The sequence below is a fragment of the Engystomops pustulosus genome, chromosome 5 (assembly GCF_040894005.1).
Source record: "Engystomops pustulosus chromosome 5, aEngPut4.maternal, whole genome shotgun sequence".
NCBI lineage: Eukaryota > Metazoa > Chordata > Amphibia > Anura > Leptodactylidae > Engystomops > Engystomops pustulosus.
The window spans coordinates 54488082-54513916 of NC_092415.1; the positions used below are offsets into that span (position 1 = coordinate 54488082).

At 39.2% G+C, this 25835-nt stretch overlaps 1 protein-coding gene across 1 annotated transcript in view; it reads left to right on the top strand.

Annotated features, from left to right (window-relative positions):
* The window catches only part of LOC140132798 (desmocollin-2-like), a 28462-nt gene extending 17670 nt beyond the window's left edge, over positions 1–10792 (top strand). Inside the window, exons 12-16 of the mRNA XM_072152027.1 lie at positions 2792–3019; positions 3758–3991; positions 5206–5327; positions 5660–5923; positions 7720–10792. Coding sequence (XP_072008128.1) covers positions 2792–3019; positions 3758–3991; positions 5206–5327; positions 5660–5923; positions 7720–7920 — 1049 coding nt within the window. The 3' untranslated portion in view covers positions 7921–10792. The remainder of the gene's footprint in view (positions 1–2791; positions 3020–3757; positions 3992–5205; positions 5328–5659; positions 5924–7719) is intronic.
* Positions 10793–25835: the final 15043 nt, after the last annotated feature.

Below are 25835 nucleotides of genomic sequence, written 5' to 3' on the forward strand. Positions count from 1 at the left end.
CAAATGGTACTGAACGAACTGTTACAGACATATACCGTGTGAAGGATGGCTGACACAAGTGTCCCTCCTATAAATCGATTATGACCAACTCTTTACATAGAGATACAAACCAAACAACTTCAAGAGTATTCATCAAATCAATTCTTAATTAGGAAATTAAATGAAATATAGTTAAAAACGTCAAGAATAGAACTCCAACAAGACTATATTGCCATATGACCTAAGTATTACCAAAAAGTATAATTCAAAATATTTTGCGTTACCTCTGCTTGAGGAAGCGGAGGGTAATGCAAAATGCGCGTCAGGGAATATTAACCTTGGCCTTGTATCCATAGCCGGTAAGTCTTTGCTGCATATCACAGCGATCGCTGCCAGCAAAGCTGCCGGCAGCTTCAAAAAGATGGCGGTGCATGGGCCCGAGACTCTTGTTTTAACCCCTTTATTACAATGTGCTGATAGCACATTGTAATGAATGATGAGGAAAATCTCCATATACTGCCATGCTGTAGTATGGCATTATATGATAGGATCAATCAGGCAACCTAGGGTTAAAGTACCCCAGAAAGTCTGAAAAATAGTAAAAATAAAATATAATAAAAAAAATATATATATAATAAAAAAACCTAAAAATTCAAATCACCCCTTTTCCCTAGAACTGATATAAATATAAATAAACAGTAAAAATCTTAAACACATTAGGTATCGACACGTCGGAGAATGCCTGATCTATCAAAATATACTAAAGTTTTTTAACTGCGTTTAACCTTGTAACAGAAAATAGCGCCCAAAGTCGAAAATGGCACTTTTTTTTCCATTTTAAAAAATATTTTAAAAATCCTATAAAAAGTGATCAAAAGGTCGTACAGTCCTAAAAATTATATCATTTGAAAATGTTATCAAATGTTGAAAAAAATGACACCACCCACAGCTCCGTACAACAAAGTATAAAAAAGTTATTAGCTCCAGAAGATGGCAAAATAAAAAAACATTTTTTGTACAGGAGGTTTTAATTTTTGTAAAAGTATGAAAACATTATAAAACCTATACAAATTTGGTATCCCTGTGATCATACCAACCCAAAGAATAAAGTAGACATGTCATTTGGGGTGCACAGGGAAAGCTGTAATATCCAAGCCCACAAGAATATGGCGCAAATGCTTTTTTTCACCATTTTCAATGCATTTGGATTTTTTCCGCATCCCTGTACTTGGCATGGAATATTCAATACCATCATTATGAAGTGCAATTTGTTGTGCAGAAAACAAGCCATCACACAGCTCTTTACGTGTAAAAATAAAAAAGTTATAGGTTTTAGAAGGTGGGAAATGAAAAAACAGATAAGGGCCCGGTCCTTAACCGGTTAATGGGTGTGTGCAATTAGCTTCTATATGATTGTATATACTAGGCATAACTAACATGGACATTGTGTTGCATTCATTGCTTTTATGAGATATCAATAAGTTCATTCCTAGCAATGTTTACCGATTACAAAAGTTTACACGCACTATGCACGTTTATATTTCGAATTATACTCTTTGGTAATACTTCGGTCAGATGGCAATATATTCTTGTTGGACTTCTATTCTTGACGTTTTTAACTATAACTGTTATGTATTTAAACCCCTTCACACTCTGCAGCAGATATATGAATATATACACTATGAAGGGTGTATGAAGAGGGCTCACGGGCTGAGCCCTCTTCTTACAGAGATAGGCAGCAAAGATCCATTGCTATCACCCGCGATTGGTGCTGATGTTAACCTCTTATCTGCCACCGGCAATGTCGCAAGTGGCACTTAAAACATGGCACCACCATGTTTCTTCAGATCACCGCTTGCCCAAACGTCATCGGGGGCGGAGATAGGTTGCCATGACGGCCTTGGGTCTACGTCAGACCCGAGTTTGCATGGTTTGTGCAGATTTGTTACAATGAGCCAGTGGCTCATTGTAATGAATCGTATGCAAAAACACCATATACTCCAATACAGTAGCATTGAAGTATGTGGTAGGAACGATCCGACCATCTAGGGCTAATGTACCCTAGAGGATCTAAGAAATGGTGAAGAAAAAAAAAAAAGGTTTAAAAATTAATAAAATATTAAGAATTCTAACCACCCCCCCTTTCCCTAGAACCCTAGAACATAATAAACAGTAAAAATCACAAACGCGTTGGGTATTGCTGCGTCCCAAAATTCCCGATCTCTCAAAATATAAAAACGGTTATTGCCGACGGTGATCTCCAAAACGGGAAATGGCGCCCAAATGTCCGAAATGTGACTTTTACACCTTTTTGCATGACATAAAAAATGTAATAAAAAGTGATCAAAATGTCGCACAGCTGTCAAAATGATAGCAATGAAAATGTTGGCTCATTTAGCAAAAAATATAAACTATTTGACCCAGAAGTAAGGTTTGAAGCTATTTTATTTGTACCATAGTACGCCACAACATAAACAAACATATAAAAACACTAAAAAAGTGTGAAAAACACACAAATATATCCAAACAGGAATGCCTAGCATACAGTAATGCTGGTCAACCTTACAAACGCCACCTCCCCCTACTATATACAACCTCTCCTACCCACATAAATATTTTTACTTTCAGTATTTTTTGATAAGAAAACTGAAAAATGAAATCTGATTCCCGTATGCTAGGTTTTCATGTTTGGATATATTTATGTGTTTTTCACACTTTAAAATGGAAATAATTAAATGATGTCGAGCAGCGTTTTTCAAAACAATGCATTGAATTTTAAACTTTGTTTTCTTGGAACTTCTCTAACACTTAGGTGGTAAATCTGGTACCTGCACACTAATGATGATAATTAAAGACATAAATGACAACGTCCCAACAGTAGGAAGAACTGAAGTTAACTTCTGCCAAAATGGGAGACCGTCTGCAACCATTGAAGCAGAGGATCAGGACAGTGGGCACCATGGCCACCCTTACAGTTTTTCATTGGATGTCAGTAAAGATCCAAATGTTGAAAAGAACTGGCGCATTATTGCTAAGGATGGTATGTACTTTTGTTGGCTTTGCTTAAGTGTACAAATGTAGTGTGTTTAAAAGTGGTATTGTTTACATATAGTATATGTATGCGTGTGTATGTATGTATATGTAATATATATATTATAATAGATTTAGATTTATGGACACTTTTCCTGTGTGCTAACCTTGGATGTAAATGATAATACTATTTGTATCACTGGAATGTTGAACAAAGGCTCAAACTTGAACTAAGGATTTGGGTCAGGGGAGAACACCTTTTATTGCTCCAAGGGTTGCATTGTTATACTCCACTTTAAGGGGCTGCACCAGTAACCAGCACCCTAGATGCAGCAGATGCAACAGTACAGCACAAAATACCACCTCAGAAATTACAAATGCCACCGTACAGCAGTAAATACTACTCCAGCAACCAAATACTGCATTGACGGCAGACAGCGATAGTGGAAATCATAGAGCAGATAATACTATTAGGGGCAGTATGATCTATTCTTTTAAATGAGATGAATGTGGCTGCATTTTATGTACATGTTCAGATCAAAGGAAAAATGCACTGGGATGGAATTGCCTTATCTTATAAATGCTAGTGACCCGGAAACCAGGGCTGTGGAGTTGGGAGCCAGTGACCTTTTTGGTGGATTTGGATTTGGGAAAATGGGGCGGTTTGGTTTGCCAGATCCTCAGCCCTGGTAACAAATAAGAGATCAGAATCTTTAATTTACATCCTTCTTTTTTTTTTTCTTTACAGGAACTACTGCACAGATCGTAGAAGTCAATAACCTCCCTCTTGGAACTTATATGGTTCCTGTAAATATAGTTGATAAGCAAGGTTATGGCACTACACAGGTGATTGCGATCAGAAAATGTGTTTGTTCCGATAGTATCAATTGCAGCAGTCGCTCATCAGATAAAAATGTGGCTCTTGGAGGCCTGGCTATTCTTGTGATGGTCCTGTCAGCATTGCTGTTTGCTTTACTTCTCTGTAAGTATTTGTATTTTTTAAATTATCATTTATTAAATACTCAATAACGACTCTGCTTTCAGTGTGGTGAGAATACTATAGAAACGGCAAAAGTACACCCATAGCTAACTACATAATTATGTATGTAAATCAGAATGATTTCAGCACAGATGTAAAAAAGTTCACATTATCTTTAGACTCTTTTTAATATAGCTGTATTGGCATTATTATAAACACAATTCTGCCTCTAGTGGATCCAGATAGCTAGACTAGCACATTCCTAGATCTTTAGATTCTCAAATTTTGTATATTCTACAAAATATAACGCTGTATATTGGTCTAATTCTCAAATCATGTTTTTTTGAGAATGTTGTTAATTTGAAATACATTTTTTACAAAAACTTTCGGAATGTGAAGCTTATTGTGCTCAAAATGACTGATTTGCACATGTGTCCTTATTTTAGACTATTGTATATACAACACAACTGTATGTTTCCAGCCAGTGGTTGTGATGTGATTAACAGCCTGCTGAGCATTTTGTTAGTATTGAATTTGTTCAGAAACTGTAAAAAAAAAGTTTGATAAACCAGGGTCACTTACCCATAGGTCCAAGTATCGTGACTGTGGTAATCCTTTTTGTTTTTGTTATCCATGGCCTCTTTCTAAAATCAAATTTTAAAATTATGCCAGGCTGTGCGTGGGGCGCTCTTCACCCCCCCCCCTCCAAACCACTGCAACATCCTATGCTGCAGTGAGATGACATCGGGCAGAGAGGGAGGGTTAGATGGTGTCACAACCTGTGAAGCTGCAGCATGGAGGGACACTGGTAACATCCTTCAGAGCCCTTCAGTCTCATTAGCATAATGGTTGTTGCATGACAAATATAAGATGATCACCACAGTCACGGTGCCTGGATCTATGAGTGGTGTGCCTAGTTTATCGTGATGGATTTTGATTGTAGATTTCCTTTATCAGCAGTTGCAGAAAAGATGAACACATCTGTGTTTATATATTTTAAACTGGATGTTACTGCAGGAATCATTTGTGCTGTTGAATTGATCCGCCTATGAGTACTCCTATCGTAGTAGTAGGTGATGTTCCATTTGGAGTGACGTGTACGAACTGAAGCCAGTGCATTAATTACTGAATTTGTAGCGCCAAGTTATTATTCTTACTACGATGATATTGTCTAAATTGATCTAATAAATCTAAATGAATATTTTAATGACCTATAGGCTTGTTGCTCGCCTGCCTGTGTGGAGCTGGAGCCGGCATGTCTAAAGCTGGATTCCCTGATGATGGACCACAGCAGAACCTACTCATTAACAACACTGAAGCACCTGGAGCAGATGTTATGGTAAGTGGTTAAGATGTAATGCTATGAATGAAGGGTTTGCACAAAGCATCAAGTTGGGTGATGCCTTTAGATTTACCGTAAGCAGCCTATTCAATTGAAGTGTCCCACGTTTTTGACCTAGAATCTGCAAGGTATTCATATACTCGAGTGGCGATCAAATAATGGGGAAAACTATTTTCTTCTACAGAATGCAGTTAAAGCCTTGTAGGACAAACATACATTTGTATAATGTACAGGAATACTGGCAATCCAAAGCTATAGCCTTAAAAAGCGTTCATTTTCCCTAAACTGTTGATTAAGAGGATACTTGAATATTTCTACTTCTCCTGCAGGAAGGCAATTTCAAGGTCCCTATGATTATGGTAAATCCTGATACTGTCGGAACTGCTCCACCTGGTTCCCATGAAAGTGCACAAAATGTTGGACAAATGGGACAAATAACAACACAAACTATAAAAACAACAAATCTGCATTCAGGCTCAGGAACTGGTGGTAGACTAACACTCCAGTCTCGCCAAGGAGGACATCACATGATGGAAGGTGGAAGACACGCCTACGGAGACTGGCATAGTTTTGTCAACACACATCTTGGAGATGTAAGTACCTAATGTTTTTGACCCCCTTCAAGTAATGGTGCTCTTGAATATATAGAATCACACATATTTTTATAATATATATATATATATCTGCTGTATACATGATATTCCAGGTGTTTAAAACATGGCTTTTGCGGTGCGCTTTATATAGCAAGTGGCTTTTTTTTTCTGAATCTTGTTTCTGGGTGAAAATATTTTTCTATTTCTCGTGAAAGCGAAGCTATGTTACTCACTTTTATAAGCTTTTTCTACACGTAAAATTTTTTTTAGCCTGTTTCCCATTTACACTATGTAAATGGTAGTGCAAGGATTCTATAACTCCCTAATGACCGTCGTATCTGTATTCATCAGTGGTCATTTAGGGTACTTCTTCTGATGCGCTGCCTTTCTATGACTGCATATCAGAAGAAAATTGCAGGACAGCGGGGCCCGCAATTGCTGTGTTATCACAGCCCAGACCCAGCACTAATACCCAGGATTGAAAAAAGCTCTGATCCTGGGTGTTTAACTTGGGCATCGTGATGAAACATGGACTGCAGTGTCTAAGCGACTGCAGATGGAGTGCAAGTTGTAATCTCAGGGAAGGACCCGAGGGCTGCCTATGTTAGATGAGCCTGTGTTTGGTGAGCTATAATGCACTGCACTACATGTAATGTTAAAAACACACAAATATTGGGAAAAAAGGGAAAAAATTATTTTGTACCCCCACACCTGTATGAATCCAGGCTACAAAACTATATTAGTATGTATCCTGTACCACAAAAACCTTTTAAATGAAGATAAGACCATGGCAAAATTGCCATGTTTGGACCATTCATCACACAAAAAAATATATTGATTGCAATAAAAAAACTTAATGAACCCCCAAATGTGTAATAATAAAATCTAAAATAAGCCACATTGACAAAAAAAAAACTTCTGAAGTTATGTTTCTTGGAAGTTGAAATTGTATAGAAAGGTTTTTTTTTTCCCCCTAATAATTTTTCATTGGAAGGTCATTAAAAAAACCTATAGTTTTGTATTGCTGTATGCGTATTGAACCAGAAAAAAATAGTTATTTAGGTTCAATGATGTAGGCAAAACATCCGATTTTTGTTCTTCTATATACACTGTACAGAAAGAGTTAATAGAAGTTCAACAGTAGGGCATATGTATCTCGAAATTTTTCTATTAAACCTCCCCCTCCAAAAAAAACTCCCATATAGCTATAGTGATTGGAAAATATATTTGTCAAACGAATTAACAAAAAAAAAAAAAAAAAACCTAACCTGGGCATTAATGTGAAAACGGGTGCTGAGATAAGGGGTTTATGAGGGATAAAAAAAAAACTTCAATGGATGTATGTAGCGATGTTGAGCGTTTGAATGGCGCTAGGACGACCCAATTAGTATTTTCAGGATCTTTTAATTTTATAAAATAGGTACAAAATAATAAATAAATAAATAAAAATCTATAAAATAGGTTCCGAACAACGCGTTTCGCGCTCGAGCCGAGCGCTTCTTCTGGTTCATTGTGGATTGGAAGGGTATGCCCATGGGCATCCATAGAAAAACTGACATCAGGGTCCACCAAGGAGAATGTGTATGATTCAATTTCATATCGTGTGTCTGACTTATACCTTTATAAATAAATATAAAAACCACAGCTATGTTAATGGCCAAAGTATAAACATTTTTGAGGAGTTAAATGTGTAAAGGTAAAATGCATTGTAACTTGAGGCAAACCATCAACCTAGGTAACATTATACTTCCCATTACTTGTATTGTATTTTCAACACAATATATTTTTATTTTCAGAAATTGTACATGTGCGGACAGGATGAAGAACATCAACGTGGAGAAGATTATGTTCGCTCGTACAACTATGAGGGAAAAGGATCTGCAGCTGGATCTGTTGGCTGCTGCAGCGAGCTCCGGGGTGAAGAAGACAGACTGGACTTTTTGAATCAACTGGAGCCTAAATTCAGGACATTAGCAGAAGTCTGTGCAAAAAAATGAGCGAGCACTTTGTATACACCTAGGATTTACTTTTACATTTTTTACTTGGGTCTAAATTCTTAGAGCATTGTGGTTGTAGCCACTTTTAGGAATTGCGTATGATCTTGTTCATGATCGGCCGATGTTAAACCTGGTTTTTAACATGAATCTATTTTAAAAACTATGAACATATTAATTTCGGAATTGGCCTTTTTAGAATTTTAAAAAAGTTAAAATGGAAACTAAATTTACAATGCAAAATTTTGTACATTGACAGATTTTTTTTTTTTTAAGGATTTGATATCACTTGGGGCAGTTCCAATGTTGGGTCTTGTAGTAATTGGGTCTGTTTATTGTTTTTTTTTTTTTTTTTGTACATTTTTACATTTTTTTTTTAATGTCTATTAAAACAGTTTTTTTTTTTGTTTATCCTAGCACAAAGTCAAATTTGGCACAAAATTATGTGTGTTAAACTTCAACTTCCTTCTTATTTCTTAATCACAGAGGAGTAGGGTTTATGTCTAGCACATCAATAATATAACCTAGACACTTCCCTTTAAAGATGCTGCACCTTATCAGTCTTTTCAGCCAATCTCAAAAACTACCTTTAACACACAAGTATAAAAATAGCAGTTAATACATTTTCAGTGTAGTACACATTGGCACTATTTTTTAAATATTTATATGTAGCAAATTTGTATTGGGTTATGTGCTGTATATGTAAAAAAAAAAGGGTCCTTCAATGGGCTCATAGTTCCCTATTTAAAATCTATAACGATCCCTCCCTATTGTCATATGTCATTTTATATTGTTTGCATCCAAAATGAGCAAGCCAAGAGCTTTTTGGCATCCTATGGCCCTGGTAGACTAGACTCGAGTCTCTCGACCCGACAGACAGTTATGCCTCTGGTTTCTGTAGTTTGCTATACATGAGAGTCACATGGGAAGTTGTGTGACACTATAAATGAAAGTCACTCTCTCTTCATTGTTCAATTCTATTTGTACTCTCTCCAATGTAACTTGCACTGGTCTTATTTAAATAGTTAAATTTGTGTTGTATATGTTAAATACAACCTATGTGGAATGAATTGTGAAAGTGATGTGTGGGATGTAAACTTTGCGCTTTGCACGTGCTGAAACAGGAAGGTGGTTTTTTGTTTTTTTTATTTTATTTTTTTGCTTGCTTACTTTTGAAGATGCAAACCATATCATCACTTATAATACCTAATGTACAGTGTTAAAATATTTTTGTAAGAATATGCTTTTTAAAAACAATTTCTTTTCATAGATCGCTGTGTAGGAAAATACTGCATAATGTATGTAAAATGGCTTCACACTGTTTAGTATTTAAAGGGAGCCTTTAGGCCGGTTTGACCATGCAAACAGGCATCGCTCAGTATTATCCCTGGGGGGCTCTTCCATACCTCTATGTACAGGCAGTCCCCGACTTGCAGGCGACCCCTACTTACAGACGGACCACTCTGCCCACTGTGACCCCTGGTTAAGCTCTCTGGATGCATTATTTTGGTCCCAGGCTGCAATGACCAGCTGGTGTCTGTAATGAAGCTTTATTGATCCTTGAGTCCTTTTTCCCATGACAGCACTATATTTTTAAAATCCCATTGTCCCAGGGACACACACAAAATATAAGCTTTGAGTTATTTACATACAAATTAAACTTAAGTAAAACCTAAAGAGCCTATTTTCTATGTAACCTGGGGACTGCCTGTATATAAGATGTATCAGGAGTACATCGGGACTACATTTGCATTCCAAAAATAAAGCTAGACTTGTAGCAGGGCCTCCTTAAACTGCTTTGTACTTTGATCTATGCATTCAAACTTCGCCCCAGCCCCTCCCCTCTGCAGTAATATCCAACCAGGAGCCTGCTACTGCTCTAGGGGGACTGTGCACTACTGTGACATCTTACAGTACAAAGTCCAGCTACCATTCTGGAATATAAATGCATTTTTCAGTCCTGCTGCTACAAAGAACACACACAAAGTTAAGGTTACACTGATCTCGAGAACCAATGCTGTTATGCTTCCTTTTATGGGGTTTTGTGATGTTTGCACCACCACCTCTCCACTGGGGATCTGGAATGTCTTTCAAATTCGTCTTATTTTATGATCTCAGATACAATGATGAAGCTTAGTACAGTGGCTTAGGTTTTACTGTTTTCCTGTCACTGCTGCATCACCACATTGGAACAAACCATCTGTGTTTCAAATTTGCTAGTTGAAGCCTCAGCAATTTCTATGCTTTTTGACAGCACAGTGTTTTATCGCAAAATCTCCCATGTTGCCAGCCTGATTAGCAGGCATGAATTAACCAGGCCTTGAGTCTTTGTTTTAAAATTTTAACTTTTATCTATGAAGGCTGTAGAAATGGATTTTTATGCAAGTCACTGACTATATGACCCTCACATTGGTAGCCATTATATTGTAGTCTTTTAAATTACTGAGATTATCTGAAGTGCAGAACTATCTTTTCAGAAATTTCCAGGTGCTCTGTCACTTGTTCTTTATCTTATTATATATTTCAAAGCAATGGTTTTAGCATCTGAGTTTTGAGAAGATATTTCAAAGTTGCACCCAACATGGCTGCTATTCTGGTCATGTTTAAAAAAAAAAAAAAGTGCCACAAAATGGAGAGTAATCTCTCGATGAAAAAAAAACATACTCTAAACATTTATTAAAAAAAAAAAAGATATTTATGACTTGCTAAGAAACAAATTCCATAATATGCAATACCCACAATATGAATTGTGATTTGTTTCAGCTTCATGGAATCAAATTGTTGAGAGGTAATCGTGTACTAAACAGTTGTTTACTATTTGTACCAAAAGTCAACATGTTGTGTAGTATTTTTAAATAAAAGCTAAATTATACAATTGTCTGTTATTTTCTTTTACAAAATTAATATAATCTCCAGCTACAAAGTGTCTAAGAAAACAATCACAAGTTTGACCAGATACAGTTATCATAGGTGCGGTCATCTATGGAGTTCAGTACTACTAATATTTCCAAGAAAGTGGATTGGTACATCTGTATGTCCTTCAATGGTGGAGAGCAGGACTACCATTACGGCAGTATTTTAAGACCTATTACAGTCTGGCGCTGCTGTTTATTGGGGATATCACTATGCTACAAGTAGTTATTAGCAAACCCTGAAGCACAAAGTTTGAGGGTTTGCCGTATTTGATGGGTCTGTGGTCTAGGACCCAAACACGAACTTCAGTCAAAGGTTTTGGTTCGGTTGTAACTTTTTAAAGCTGGTTGATGGGCTATTGAGAAGCCAATCAGCCAGCTTTTAGCCCCTAGCAACCTTAGACACGTCGTATTGGGCATGACTGTAATTGGCCAGAGGAGATATGTGACACGGCTGTATAAAAGGAAGGGTCACATGTCCCAGGTCGATTACAAAGAGGAGACAGGGCTATGGACAAGGTGCTGATTGAGAGAGGGTCAGTCAGACAGGCAGGAACTTGGTAACAATGAATTATTTTCCTTTTCAGGGCAGATAGAATAAGGAGAGGTGGCTGCTATAAGGGAGAGGTAGAAATATGAAATACAAGCCCTAATTGGGGCAGTCTGAAGAAATGCACATTGCTCCCTTAAGGCTGATATAGTGCAGTCTTGGTAATATCTGTATCATGCAGTACAATGTTACCGTAAGATATTAATAGCATTTATTTTGTTGTTTTCTAAAATTTCTTGGGTTGTTATTTTAAGTACTTTCCCATTTTTGGAAGGGTAGCTGCCCTGTTATTACTCTCATTTGGAAACCCTCTACCCCTAACCACCATTTTCTAGCCATTTTTGGGTATTAAAATCCTGGTGCCCATTGATTTCATTGGGGTTTGGTTCTAAGTTCAGGTCAAATCTGGGCGCATTAACTAAATTTTTCACAGGTGTTTGTACGAACTCGACAAACCTGAATTACGACTGACCTGCTCAACACTAATGACAATGCATGGCAGTGTGGTCATTCTGTGAAATGGGACACTGCACAGTTCCTGATTCAGAGAACAACCACTGCAATGTGAAACTGCCTTAATCCAAGTGTCCACAACCTCCGGGCCATGGCCCAAGACGGGGAATTTCTCTTCACTCTTACTCGGCTCTGAAGTCGGCAGACGTGATGATTTTATTGTGCCTGCCAACTTAAAAGCTGCACACCGACGTGGCTTGGACTTGACCACTGGTGGACCAATGAATCCACCTGGTACAATAACAGGGACCCCCTGCTCTATTGGAGAGCCCTGTTCATAACGATAGTACTGGATCTTGCCAGACCCAGCTGCTCGCAAATTATTCCTTTGCCGAGACCGCAAATGGCATTTGCGTCTTTAAGTGCAAAATGGCCAATAGACTTCCCCTGCGCACATCACATTCTGACCCTGGAAGTGTGGCACATTGATGATGACATCCTACTTCTATACGTCCATCCACATTGCAGTCTGGACAGATGATGCAGTAGTCTACAAGGTAAGAAATTGATTTTTTTTTCACCTAAATGGCTACAGTTCATGGGCAGACTTTATTAATGGCTACATAGGGGGGCACTGTTACTGCATTGGTAAAATGGAAGCATAGTTACTATATTGGCTACTGTTGGGTCCTGTTAATATATTGGCTACTGAAGGGGGGCATAAAATTGATCTCTAAGGGTGCAAGAAGAACAATATTAAGCTATAATATATATGGATTGATTATACAGTTTATTTCTAGATACTCTAAATTCATTGGATAAATGAGATGTCATAAATAATGTCTAGAGATGAGGTAAATCTAATGTCTAGCCAAACCGTATTCCTCCTCCCCCCTCTCTATTTATAGGTTAGCTATGTTTTAGAAATTCACGAATGCAAGTCAAGTAATATTTGCAAGTAGCTGTTCAGTGCTTGGCCTCATGGAAAGATTTTAGTGGTCATCCCTAGGCACTTCAGATGGACACTGCTATACAGAGATCATCTGATGTAGAATATGAGCCCTGAGACTAAGACATCTGAACAGGCAAAAATAATCTCGGAAGATAGGAACTGCACAACCTCCCCTTGAGGGCTGTCTCTTTGTAAAAATTCTAAGCAATTCCAGATTTGTTTTCTTCTTACAGATTTTTTTTTTTTTTTTACAAAAGACTTTCTCAAAACAAAAGAAAATAGCCACTCTGTGGAGATGGGAGAATTTGTAAAATTACATATAGATACATGGAAAGCTTTCATCCAAACAGGTTTAGAACTTTCATTTGACCCAATTAAATGCATTTAATTCAAAGATTGATGCAAATTCAACATCAGGGACGGGTTAAGGCTGGTGGAGGCCCCTGGACACATGCTCCCCACAATTTTTTTTCATTAAAGTAAATGTTGCTAGTAATAAATATATACAGTCCCCCAGTTATATTAATATCCATCCCCCTAATACCTATAGCCGGGCCCCCTATAATAAATACAGCCACCAATAATAACTGTATACAGCCCCCTTATAATACCTATATCCAGCCCTCCTTATAATAAATACAGCACCCAATAATAACTGTATACAACCCCCTTATAATCCCTTAATCCAGCCCCTGCTATAACTATATCCCGCCCCCAATAATAACTGTATACAGCCCCCTTATAATACCTATATCTAGCCCCCAATAATAACTGTATACAACCCCCTTATTATCCCTTAATCCAGCCCCCTGCTATAACTGTATACAGCCCCCTTATAATAAATATATACAGCCCCATATAATAACTATAAACAGCCCACTGTAATAACTATATACAACCCCCTATAATAAGTATAAACAGCCCGCTGTAATAACCAAATATATTACCTCTGTGAACCACATCAAGCTAGTACAGCATAGAAGCTGAAAGCTAGTCAGAAACACCACAGTCATGTCCTACGACACAGGCAATAAATTCCCTCCATTGTCTTTACATCATCATATTCTGGCACCTGTAACTTTTTTTTACTTCCATTCTAGGAATAATGGAGTAAATTAAATTCTTCCTTTTTTTCTATTTTGTTTATTATTACTACTTTCTCAGGCCCCCTAAATATTTGAACCCTAGAGGGTCTGATTGTGAATATCTTGCTCCTCTAATTCAGTCTGTCAGTACCAGTCACAGAAGTTATTAGCAGGTTTCTGCCGTGAATGGAGAGTTCTCAGCTTGTGACCTATACCCTTAAGAAGCATACACTATATACTTATGATAGTTATGATAGGTAATGGGATTTAACAAATCCCACTCACATGTGTGTAAAGAAAAAAGACAAAACACCTCAGCGGCTGATTTTTGCCATGATTTGTCAGAACTCGAATTTCTGGTATGGATTTTATCTGTGTGTCTTCATCCAGTTTAAAGATAAATTTATATATCAATCGACCTGTGTAAAACTTTGCAGGTTTGTTTTTTTACTGCAGTAACAGCTTTACACCACAAGATGCTGCTATAACACAAAGTACAACATACTGTACATTTGAACATGTAATTGTACAATATATGCGCAAGGAAAAAAAAAAAACTAATTTAGAGTCTGTCTTTACTGGTGTTAAAGGGGTTGGCCACTCCACCTCATGTTTTTTCTAATGTGTGTGTAAGTGTAGGGACCAGGATATTAGGTAACTTACCAGTATACATTTACTAAAAGTTCTCCACTGCTTTCTTGATATGCAAAGTGTGGCCTCTTGTCTTTTACCTCATCAGCCAAACATTCCCAACCATAAAATGGCCACGCATGGAGGGTCATGTTATCTTTATCTGTTTATGAACAATCACCCTGCTCAGACCTTATGACTGTGTTAATGAATATAAGAACAAGGTCCTGGCAGGGTGATTGTTCATGTACATTCCTAGTTACAATCGGACCTCTGCATGCGGATCATTTACTGTTCTATAGCCCCAGGCTGCAATGATCATCTGTAAGAATTATCAAAGGTGTCTTCAATGAAGCTTTTTTATGAATCCTTCTTCCCATGACAACCCAAAATTTTTAAAATCCAGTTGTCACAGGGATAGTGATTAGCGGACCCATTCCAATTAAACATTTTATTAAAATACCTGCGATTGGTGCTGGCACTGATCATGGGTGTCAACTGTTTAAATGTTACTTTAAATTAGTGCATGTGCCAGCACTAACATGCGGACTAACAAGATTCTAAAAAGATACTCCCCAAAATAGTACCTTGCTAAACAGGTCTATTTTACTAATCTCATATCCTCACTCTCTAACAACCCCAAAAGGCTCTTTGATACCCTTCACTCCTTACTAACACCAAAGGTGCAGCCACCTGTCACAGACCTTGGGGCTGAAGATCTGGCCACCTACTTTAAGGATAAAATTGATTGTATCCGCCAGGAAATAATTGCTCAATCCACTCACCCCTCTAATCCCCTTCCCTCCCATAACTTGTCTTGTTCACTCTCTTCCTTTGAGCCAGTCACAGAGGAAGAAGTGTCTAGGCTCCTTTCCTCTGCTCGCCCCACTACCTGCATCAGTGACCCCATCCCCTCACATCTGGTACAGTCTCTCTCCCCAGCAGTCACTTTTCACCTAACTAAAATCTTCAACCTCTCTCTTTCTTCTGGTGTCGTCCCTTTCAAGCATGTTGTTGTTGCCCCTTTACTAAAGAAACCTTCACTGGATCCATCCAATACTACTAACTACAGACCAGTTTCTAACCTCCCTTTCATCTCCAAACTCCTGGAACGCTTGGTCTATTCTCGACTAACCCGCTATCTCTCAGCTAACTCCCTCCTTGACCCCCTACAATCTGGTTTCCGCTCTATGTATTCCACTGAAACTGCTCTTACTAAAGTCTCCAATGATCTCCTCACTGCAAAATCCAAAGGTGACTATTCTCTCCTCATTCTCCTGGATCTATCGGCAGTGTTCGATACTGTGGACCACCAGCTCCTCCTGAAGGACACTGCACTCTCTTGGTTTTCTTCCTATCTCTCTGACCGCACTTTCCTTTTCTGGGTCTTTCTCTTCTCATCTTCCTCTCAGTGTCGGGGTTCCTCAGGGCTCAGTCCTAGGTCCTCTTGTCTTCTCTCTCTATACTGCCCCCATTGGACAAACCATCAGCAGATTTGGTTTCCAGTATCATCTTGCTGATGACACCCAGCTATATACTTCTGCACGAAACATCACCCCTGCCTTAATCCAGAACACTAGTGAATGTCTCTCTGCTGTCTCTAACATCATGTCCTCTCTCTTCTTGAAACTTAATCTTTCTAAGAACTGAACTTCTTGTCTTTCCACCATCTACTAACCAACCCAACCCTGACCTCTCCATCTCGGTCTGTGGGATAACTATAGCACCGAGACAGCACCCCCGCTGTCTTGGGGTTGTGCTGGACTCTGACCTCTCTTTTTCACCATATATTCAATCTCTAGCTCGCTCTTGCCGTATGCATCTCAGAAAATTCTCCAGAATCCGGCCGTTTCTGACATTTGAAACTTCTAAAATGCTAATTGTTGCACTTATTCACTCTCAACTAGAATACTGTAACTCCCTACTAATCGGCCTTCCACTGAATAAACTCTCTCCTCTTCAATCTATTCTTAATGCAGCTGCCAGGCTCGTCTTTCAGGCCAAACACTACACGGATGCCTCCAGTTTGTGCCAATCACTGCACTGGCTGCCTGTCTCCTTCCGTGTTCACTTTAAAATAATAACCCTCATCCACAAAGCTCTGCACAATGCTGCACCCCCCTATCTCTCTTCTCTCATCTCAGTCTATCGGCCTTCCCGTGCTCTTCGATCTGACAGTGACATTAGATTAATCTCTACCTTAATTCGAACCTCCCATGCACGTATCCAGGACTTTTCCCGAGTTGCTCCAATTCTCTAGAATGCCCTTCCCCGGACTCTCAGACTAATACCCACCCTCCAAAGCTTCAAACTTGCTCTTAAAACACATCTCTTTAGGCAAGCTTATCACACTCGCTAACTGCATGAAATGTCAACTCTCCCTTTACTAATCTATCCTATGTCCTATCTCCCGTCTGTTAACCGGCAAACAGCAGATATTTACCAAGCTCCAGGCTTCTCTGCAGTCTTTTTCATCTAGGACCCTGTAAATAAGATGGCGGCTCATGGCTGGTTCAAGCAGCAACATCGTTGTTTAGTAAATTATTCATTAAATTATTTTATATTGTTCCCTTATAAAGAATTGCTGGACCATTATACAACCTCTTGTGTCCCCCCCTCATCCTCATAGATTGTAAGCTCTTATGAGCAGGGCCCTCACTCCTATTGTTCCATATGACTGTTTGTTCTTTGTAATGTAATATAGTTGTATATGTCCCCTATGATTTGTAAAGGGCTATGGAATTTGATGGCGCTATATAAATAAAGATTATTATTATTATTAAATAGTGGCATCCCTGCGCCATCAGCCAATTTGATTTAGATGCCTCTAGTTCGAGTTGAGCCAAACCTAGCAGCAAAGATCCCAGATCCCTATATAGGGGTTAAAGGGTGAATACCTGAGTGGTCCAGGGATAACACCCTTAGTATGTGGCCCAAATTCAGACCAGTAGGATAGCACGGTGGGTTCAAATCCTGATACTTGTACTGACTTAGATTCAAATTTGACATAAGAACAAACCTAAAGAACCTTGTACATATCTGGGGACTGTCTGTATGTGTTAGACCTTTATTAGTTAAGGTTCTTGAAAATATCCCAATAAAGTGAACAGATTACATAGGGAAGGATATTGGACAAAAAAGGGAAGGAAGTAAGTAAAAAACTTTCATAAAAACAATGGTACTGTGATACATCGATAATAATTAAAATATCATAACAAATTTATAAAATTTTGAATATTGAAAATGGATGCATTAAAATCAATAACACTCTAATTCTTCAGGCTCTAAAGATGCACTCTCTTGATGAAAGGAAAGCTTTTTCTTACATTCCTATTCTTCAACTTATCTGGATATATCTAAGGTTTGCAATAAAAGAGGCCAAGGAGCTCAAGTTATCCACTTTCATTTCATAGGCGCTACCCTTTGGAGCTTCATTTGCTTCAAGAATCTAAACAAAGGTCATGGATGAAGTAGAGACAATATAGAGCAGGTTGGGAACCTATGGTTCGTGAGGCAGATGTGGCTCTTTTGAAGGCTGCATCTGGATCGCAGGCAAATCATTAATAAAAAGCTAGCAGCACTATGTGCATCCTTTGAGTGACCCAGGCGTAGTTGTCACTGCCGTTGTTGCTTAGGCGTAGACTACTCTCTATGACCCAGGCGCTGTAGCCTAAGCAATGATGGTGGTGGAGTCTTGGTCATAAAGATGTGTGGGAGCGAAGAGGAGGCAGCTGCAGGGAGCACAGGTAGATGAATATCATTTTTTTCTGTGGCTACCTATCTACTGGGGGGGGGAATGTGCTGGGGCTACCCATCTAAAGGGGGACATGTGCCGGTGCTACCTCTATACTAGGGGCATGTGTATATGAATGCCACATTTTTGAATATGTGGCATTCATGTACCATATATAGTTGTCACATTTCAGGAAAAAAAAACATGGGGAGTGGTCTTTTTATCAAGAGGTCTCCATCTACTAAGTCTGCAACAGGGAGTGTCAAATAGACATCTGCTTGCTTTTGCAAGAAAATTGTCAATTGCACAAACGGCCAAAATGTCTTTGATGGTATGTCTCAGTCCTGGGGAAAAGGACCAAATTTATGAGTTATTACCAAAATTCTCATCCTCAGGATGCCACAGAAATTCAGTAAAGCACACTGATAAACGCTGATATACACTTCTATTTATTAAAGGACGGTTACACTGTTATTAAGTTTATTTGCAAGCTTAATTTCACTTTTTTTTTATACAAATTATCAGAAATTGTGATTTAAGTCAGCAAGCAAGCCTTCCTTTCTTTTGCGTGAATGTCCAGACTAAAAAAGAACAGAAGTTTAAGGCTCTTGATGTTAGGAGAACTGCTCCTAGATACGTAGGTGTATGTGAAGAATTTAATAAAAAACTTTTCACTTTTTTAGGCTCCAGGAAGGCTAGGATTTACCTTACTAATGCTACAACCTCAGATTAGGTGGAAAAGCATCAGCTTCCATGTAAAGCTGCAACCTTGTCCAATGCAAATGCATTTGTGAAAGGGTATGGGCACATAAAAAAAAATTCCAGGGGGAATACAAATAGTCATTACAACTTGAATGTAACAAGCCCAGTGCCCCTTGGCCAACTGGTAGAACAAAGGACACCAAAAGTTCCAAAAGCGGCAGCTGGTTGGCCACATTGATCAGTTTACCAGTGTAAGTGCAATTTAGGTGAACCCATTAGGTTATTGTACTGACCCTGGTAAACTCTCTATCACACACGGGGGTGTGGGAGAGTCTCTTGGGGCTAAAGTCTGTGGACTCCCTGGACCGCCGCAGTAGATGATGGTACTAGCCGCAACCCGGGACCGGGATCTAAGTGGCCCCTGGCCTTCGCCAGAGCCCGCGGGATGCTCTTGCTGCGGCGGGAAGCCACCAGGTCTTTCCACGGGTACGACTAGGCCCGTGGTGGCATCCAAGGTAGGGAAGTAGAGTAGGCAGGACCTCGGGATGGCAGGACCTCGGGATGACCACCGGGATACAGGACCACCACAGGAACACAGGACCGCCCAGGAACACAGGACCGCTACAGGAGTACAGGACCGCCACAGGAACACACGACTGCTACAGGAACACAGGACCACTACAGGAACACAGGAACGCCACAGGAACATGGGAAAATCAGAGGAACATGGGAACCCAGAGGAACACTGGAGAATAGACACACAGAGGAAACCTGGGAACACTGGAACACTAGGAAACACAGAGGGGCTTTCACTTCAGGAAATGACTTGAAGATCCGGCATAGAGTGAAGGGAGGTGCCGGATTATAAGGACACGCCGGATTAGCTAGTGCCAATTAGGAGGACGCTGGCACTTTAAATCAGGATGAGTTGGCGCGTGCGCCCTAGTAGCGGGAGCGCGTGGAGTATCACGGCCTACTCAGGACCGACACAGATCCAGGATCCCGGAGAGGTGAGTACCAGTGGGGGGGGGGGGGGGGGGGCAGGGGCAAGGTGCCGCACAGTGGAGCCTATAACACTGTCTAATTCATGCCCATCCCCCTTTAAATACTGTCAACAGGACAGCTTTAAGTGACCTGCTGTTTATAAATGTGACAAGCAATAGAGTAATTACCGTAATTGTTTATACTAACAGAACAATTTCTATTTTCATTTGTGTATTTTTTAAATTGATTTCCAATTATCCTAGTGATTATAAAGTTAATCTGTTTATATGTTACAATAAAAATGCTAATCAAAAAAACAAAAATTAGCAATTATCATGATCTACAATTGCAGACAACTATTAAATAAATGAATGTACTAAATTCCGTCTCACAGTGTTGTGGGTAATAATCAAAAATGAATGAATCATATGTCTATTAGACACACACACAAACACACATATATATATACAGGCGGTCCCCTACTTAAGGACACCCGACTTACAGACAACCCATAGTTACAGACGGACCCCTCTGCCCACTGTGACCTTTGGTGAAGCTCTCTGGATGCTTTACTATAGTCCCAGACTGCAATGATCAGCTGTAAGATGCCTGTAATGAAGCTTTATTGATAATTCTTGGTCCAATTACACCAAAAATTTTGAAACTCCAATTGTCACTGGGGCAAAAGAAAAAAAAATGTCTAGAACTTCCATTATAAAATATACAGTTTCGACTTACATACAAATTCAACTTAAGAACAAACCTCCAGACCCTATCTTGTATGTAACCCGGGGACTGCCTGTATATATATACATACAATATATATTTGAATGATAACTATAGCTCTGCACTTTCGCTTACTTTTATCCGAAATGGATCAGATTATCATAATCCTGTTTATTGTTTAGTAAAATATACAAATGTATACTACAAAGCTTTAAAATGCATCACATTTATTACAGTGGCTGCTGATACTACAAATTTACAATATACCACTAAGCTACTACTACTACTACTAATAATAAATCTTTACTTGTATATTGCTATCATATTCTGCAGCACTGTACAGATCAAGGGGAGCATATGATCAAACAAGACATTACAGGGTTGTAAGAGATTGAGATGAAATGAAAAAGGGTCCTATTCGCAAAAGAGCTTGCAATCTATGAAACAGTACAGACACAGGAACAATATAGCAAATGTTACAGACGTTTATATAATATAATTTGCATATTTTCTTACTAGAGAGCACAACAATCTCATTGAGGACACATGTACATTGGCAAAGTATCAAATCTCCTCTCTCTTACAACTGGTAACAGAGCTGCACATAGGTCATATAAGCTGGAAGCTGATAAACTTCAACACACTAATCCCAACATTAAATATTGTTACAAGAACAATGTTGGGAGCATATTATGCGGCTTACACCAGTGATTAAAAGTTAATTAAAAATTGTCAGATTGTGAAACTGGCGTCGAGAGCAGATTGTCTGTTGTATGATTTATCAAAGGGAGACGAGCACTTCAGAAATGTTTGACTTAATGCTGTATTCTTCCTTTGTGTATGTAGGCAGCATTGCCTTTGAGGTGAGTCCTGGGAAAAGATTTCGAGGTTGACACACAAGTATACAGAAGAATCTCAGGGCTGTCCTCCGAAATCTGTCACTGAGGACAGCACACACATTGTGCAGCACAGCTGTTATCAAGAGATAGAGCATTCTGTATTCTGTGGTTTATTGCATACTGTGGGTTTTTACAGGTCTCCAATATTTAACTAAAGTACAGCAATACAAAAAATCAGTTCCCATACAGCTGGTAACGTATATCAGACATAAAGTTGCCAAAGCATTCTGTGCACCTGGTATATTTTGGGTGTTTTTTCTTTCCTAGAGTGGCGCATTTAGATATAATAGTTATTCTTAATGCAAAATACTGTTAACTGTACACAGACGTGTCCACTCACAGCTTGTTTTCTCATAAAGGGATTTTAATATAAGATCGGGACTTGTTAGTAAAAACATGAAAAGAATGCATTGCTTAACAAAGCCATATATTCTTTCATTGCAGCCAATTTGTAAGATGTAAAAAGTTATTTCATTTTTGCTCATGAATGTACACTGTGCTCCCATCTTGACAGAAAAAAGCAGAAAGGTACATATTTTAGCTAATTTATTAAACAAGAAAAACAGAAATATCACATGGTCAAAAGTATTCAGACCATGGGTGTTAGTAGGGTGGCCCAAATGCACATGTATAGCACTTTCAAAAATGCCCCCTTCTGTACAGAACCCCTCACATTCGGTCTGTTCGTTAGGGGGCCAGACCCTTGTATGGGATCGGGATCAATATTTGCAGTTAGAGTGTTACTTTGAAAGACCTCCTGAACATACTAGTAATATATATATATATATATATATATATATATATATATATATATATATATTTTTTTTTAATTATTATATATGGTTGGTATATATATAGTTATATTATTGGTGGAAGCCATTTTTTAGGCTCTCCAGAGATGCTCAATTGGGGTTAGGTCAGGGCTCTGGCTGGCCCAGTCAACAATGGTCAGAGTTGTTCTGAAGCCAATGCTTTGTTATTTGAGCTATGTGCTTAGGGCCACTGGATGAAACCCTTGGAAATTTCTATGGAGCTAGGTAGGGTCATTATTGATTTAGGCATATTAGAGCTGTATATGGCAGCATAACATTGAACAGCGATGGACCTGAGTTTAATTGATATTATGGGGCTCAATTACTAAGGGTGGTGCATGCACTATTATCGGATTGTGCACCTTTTTCAGGGCTAAAACAGCTTGCACAGTTATTTAAAAAGTGTGTGCGTTGTGATTGTAGTGCAGGCGACTCTTTTTGGGGCGGAGCTGCGCTGGCCTCCATGCGACACAAATTAGGGGGCAAGCAATCGGACGGTCTGAATCATTTGGACTGAACGCGGTAATTAACTTTCAAATTGTGTCACAAGCCCTAGCCCTAAGATGCACCACTAAAAAGATGGTGAACTCTGTTGGACCAGACCGGGGAATGGTGCATTACAGCCAGACAATGCACTTTCTGCAAACTCCAGTGACCGGGTATGTAAATGTACCCCTATATGGTTGTTTTGGAGCTTTTTTGGCAGCAGGATCTTTGGGCCCCCTCAGACATAATACCTTCGGTTTGACTGGTACCTCTGCTCTCTATTTTTCTAGAGCCCTAGGTTTCACTGCTATTTTACGGTTGTATTAGCACTTTATGCTGCAACAGGCCCTTTGGGCCCCTACAAAACTCTGTAGGTGAGACTGCTTCATCTGCACCCCAATTTTCAGCAGCCTTGAGGTTTATTGCTATGATACAGTTGTATTGGTGCTGCATGTTGCAGCAGATACCATTACAGTTCAATATGACATGTTTCAGGTGCTTTAGGTCCTTCCTCATTTTGTGGTCTCTGTCCTCCATCCTCCATCGTATTATGGCCTGTGCCCTTCTTCCCCCATTATAGTATGGCTTATGCCCTCTATCCATCTTCATATTGTGTCCCCTGTCCTCCATCCTCCCTTATATTGTGGCCCTTGTCCTCCACCTGTCCTCATATTGTGGTCTCCTCTCTTCCATACTCCCTCATGTTGTGGCCCCCTGTCCTCCATCCTCCCTCATAATTGTGGCCTCTTGTCCACCATAATATTTCATATTGTGGCCTCTTGTCCACCATAATACCTCATATTGTGGCCTGTGTCCTCCATCCTCCCTCATATTGTGGCCGCTGTCCTCCACCACCAAAGGGCACAGGCAGCGGTAATATCACTGCCTGCATCCAGTGATCAGTGCTGTGTGCGTCTGGTTGCTCGGGACTGCAGTTCATCAATTACCCCCATGATAGTGGCCCAGCATAGCATCTAAATGATATGACCCTGTTATGAACCTGATATGTATTTTATTACAATGTATGTGATCCTATGAATTGATTAGTAAAATATTTATTGTTATTGTTGTACAAAAGTTAACTGATAAAATATGAACATTTATGGAAAAATAAGCTCAGTTGTAGAAACCATGACAGAAGGCAGTTTACATGGCAAATAAGATTCTAGTACAATCTACCAATTTGATGTAGATGTGAAGAGCACTTTAGAAGATAGATTCTTGTTAGAAGAAGTGGATATTCTAATACAATTCAGTCTGTTCATAGAAGCTGGCGCTAAACAGTACAGAATTCCGTAGTATTTTCAATTAGCCTTTTAGAATTACTAAAGAAATAATACAGTGCGGCTTCTATTTATTTCTACAACACTTCATCTATGACACTTCAGTATAACCGTGTATATTCTACGCTGCCTCTGGAGTATGCACCATTTATGGCTAAGTGTTTTTAAAAATTCAAGAGGCTACACTATGGTTTAGAGAACACATGGAGACGCATCAGGATACAGAATCACATCAGATTACTACGATGATGAAGTTGCCTTTCATTTATAGTTTGTATTGCTCATGATTATCATAAAATACCTGAAGATTTTGTACAGCGAGTTTAATGGACAAATACAGTCAAATATTATTCCGGCGGTGTCTGATGTTAAAGATTTGACTACAAATTCATATTGCCATAATTTTCTATTTGCTTGCCACAGAACTGAATACCAGATGAATATTATAATGGAAAATATTGTAGCCCTTGTACTGTTGTACTGCATATAAAACAATTAAGAGAAAATACTTGTGGGGACCTGATATGCTATCATGCTATAGTAAATGATTCCAGGCCACCTAGTTTAATTTATAGGTAATAATTTTGAAAAATATCAAGACCATCAAGACCAACTAAGAATTCTACATTAATAGACATATTTTAACTACTCTAACTGTAAAGAACCCTTTCTTATACAGATTTCTAAACACATTTCCTTCATCTCCAATGTATTCCCCCTAGTCTTTTATATACGTAGTTCATGGGAAGATTAAATGATGTTAGTTTTTTTTATAATGATGACACATTATAAGTACCGCATATATACTCCTTTGTAAGACGAGTTTTACAGCACAAAAAATGTGCTGAAAAACCTCACCTCAGCTTAAATACAAGTCAATTAAAAAAAACTTATATACTTACCCTCCGGCGGCTCCGATGCTCCATGCGGCTCCCCAATGTCGAGGCGGCTCCTCTTCTGTCTCCCTGCGGCTCCTCTTCTTTTTTCGTTCTTCTTTAACAACCGGCATAGACGCGGTCATGTTATTTTCCGGCCGGCCGGCGCATACTATGACGTGAGCTACGGCAGCGTCATAGTATGCGCCTGCCAGCAGATAATATGGGCGTCTATGCCAGCTTTTAAAGAAGAACAAAGAAAGAAAAGGAGCCGTGCCGACATCGGGCAGCTGCGCTGAGCATCGGGGCCACCGGAGAGTGAGTATATATATGGTATACTATATGGGGCAGGCTGGCTGTATACTACATAGGGGCTGGCTGTATACTACAGGGGAAGGTTGCTGTATACTATTGGGGCTGGCTGGCTGTATACTACATGGGCCTGCTGTATACTACAGGGACTGGCTGCTGTATACTATATGTGGCAGACTGGCTTTTTATAGTACAGGGACAGGCTGGCTATATACTACTTGGAGCTGGATGGCTTTATACTACTGGGGGCCTGCTGAATTATATACTGGGGGGACAGTGACCAATACATTTCCCACCCTGGACTTATACTCGAGTCAATAAGTTTTCCCAGTTTTTGGTGGTAAAATTAGGGGTCCAGCTTATATTCGGGTCGGCTTATACAAGAGTGTGTACGGTACATATAGGGTGTCCAAAACTAAATCCCAACAGGATTAATCAACATCTGCAATGAATTAGTATATTCTTTACATGTTTGCATGGGTTTCCTCCGGGTCCACTGGTTTCCTCCCACACTGGTAGGTTGA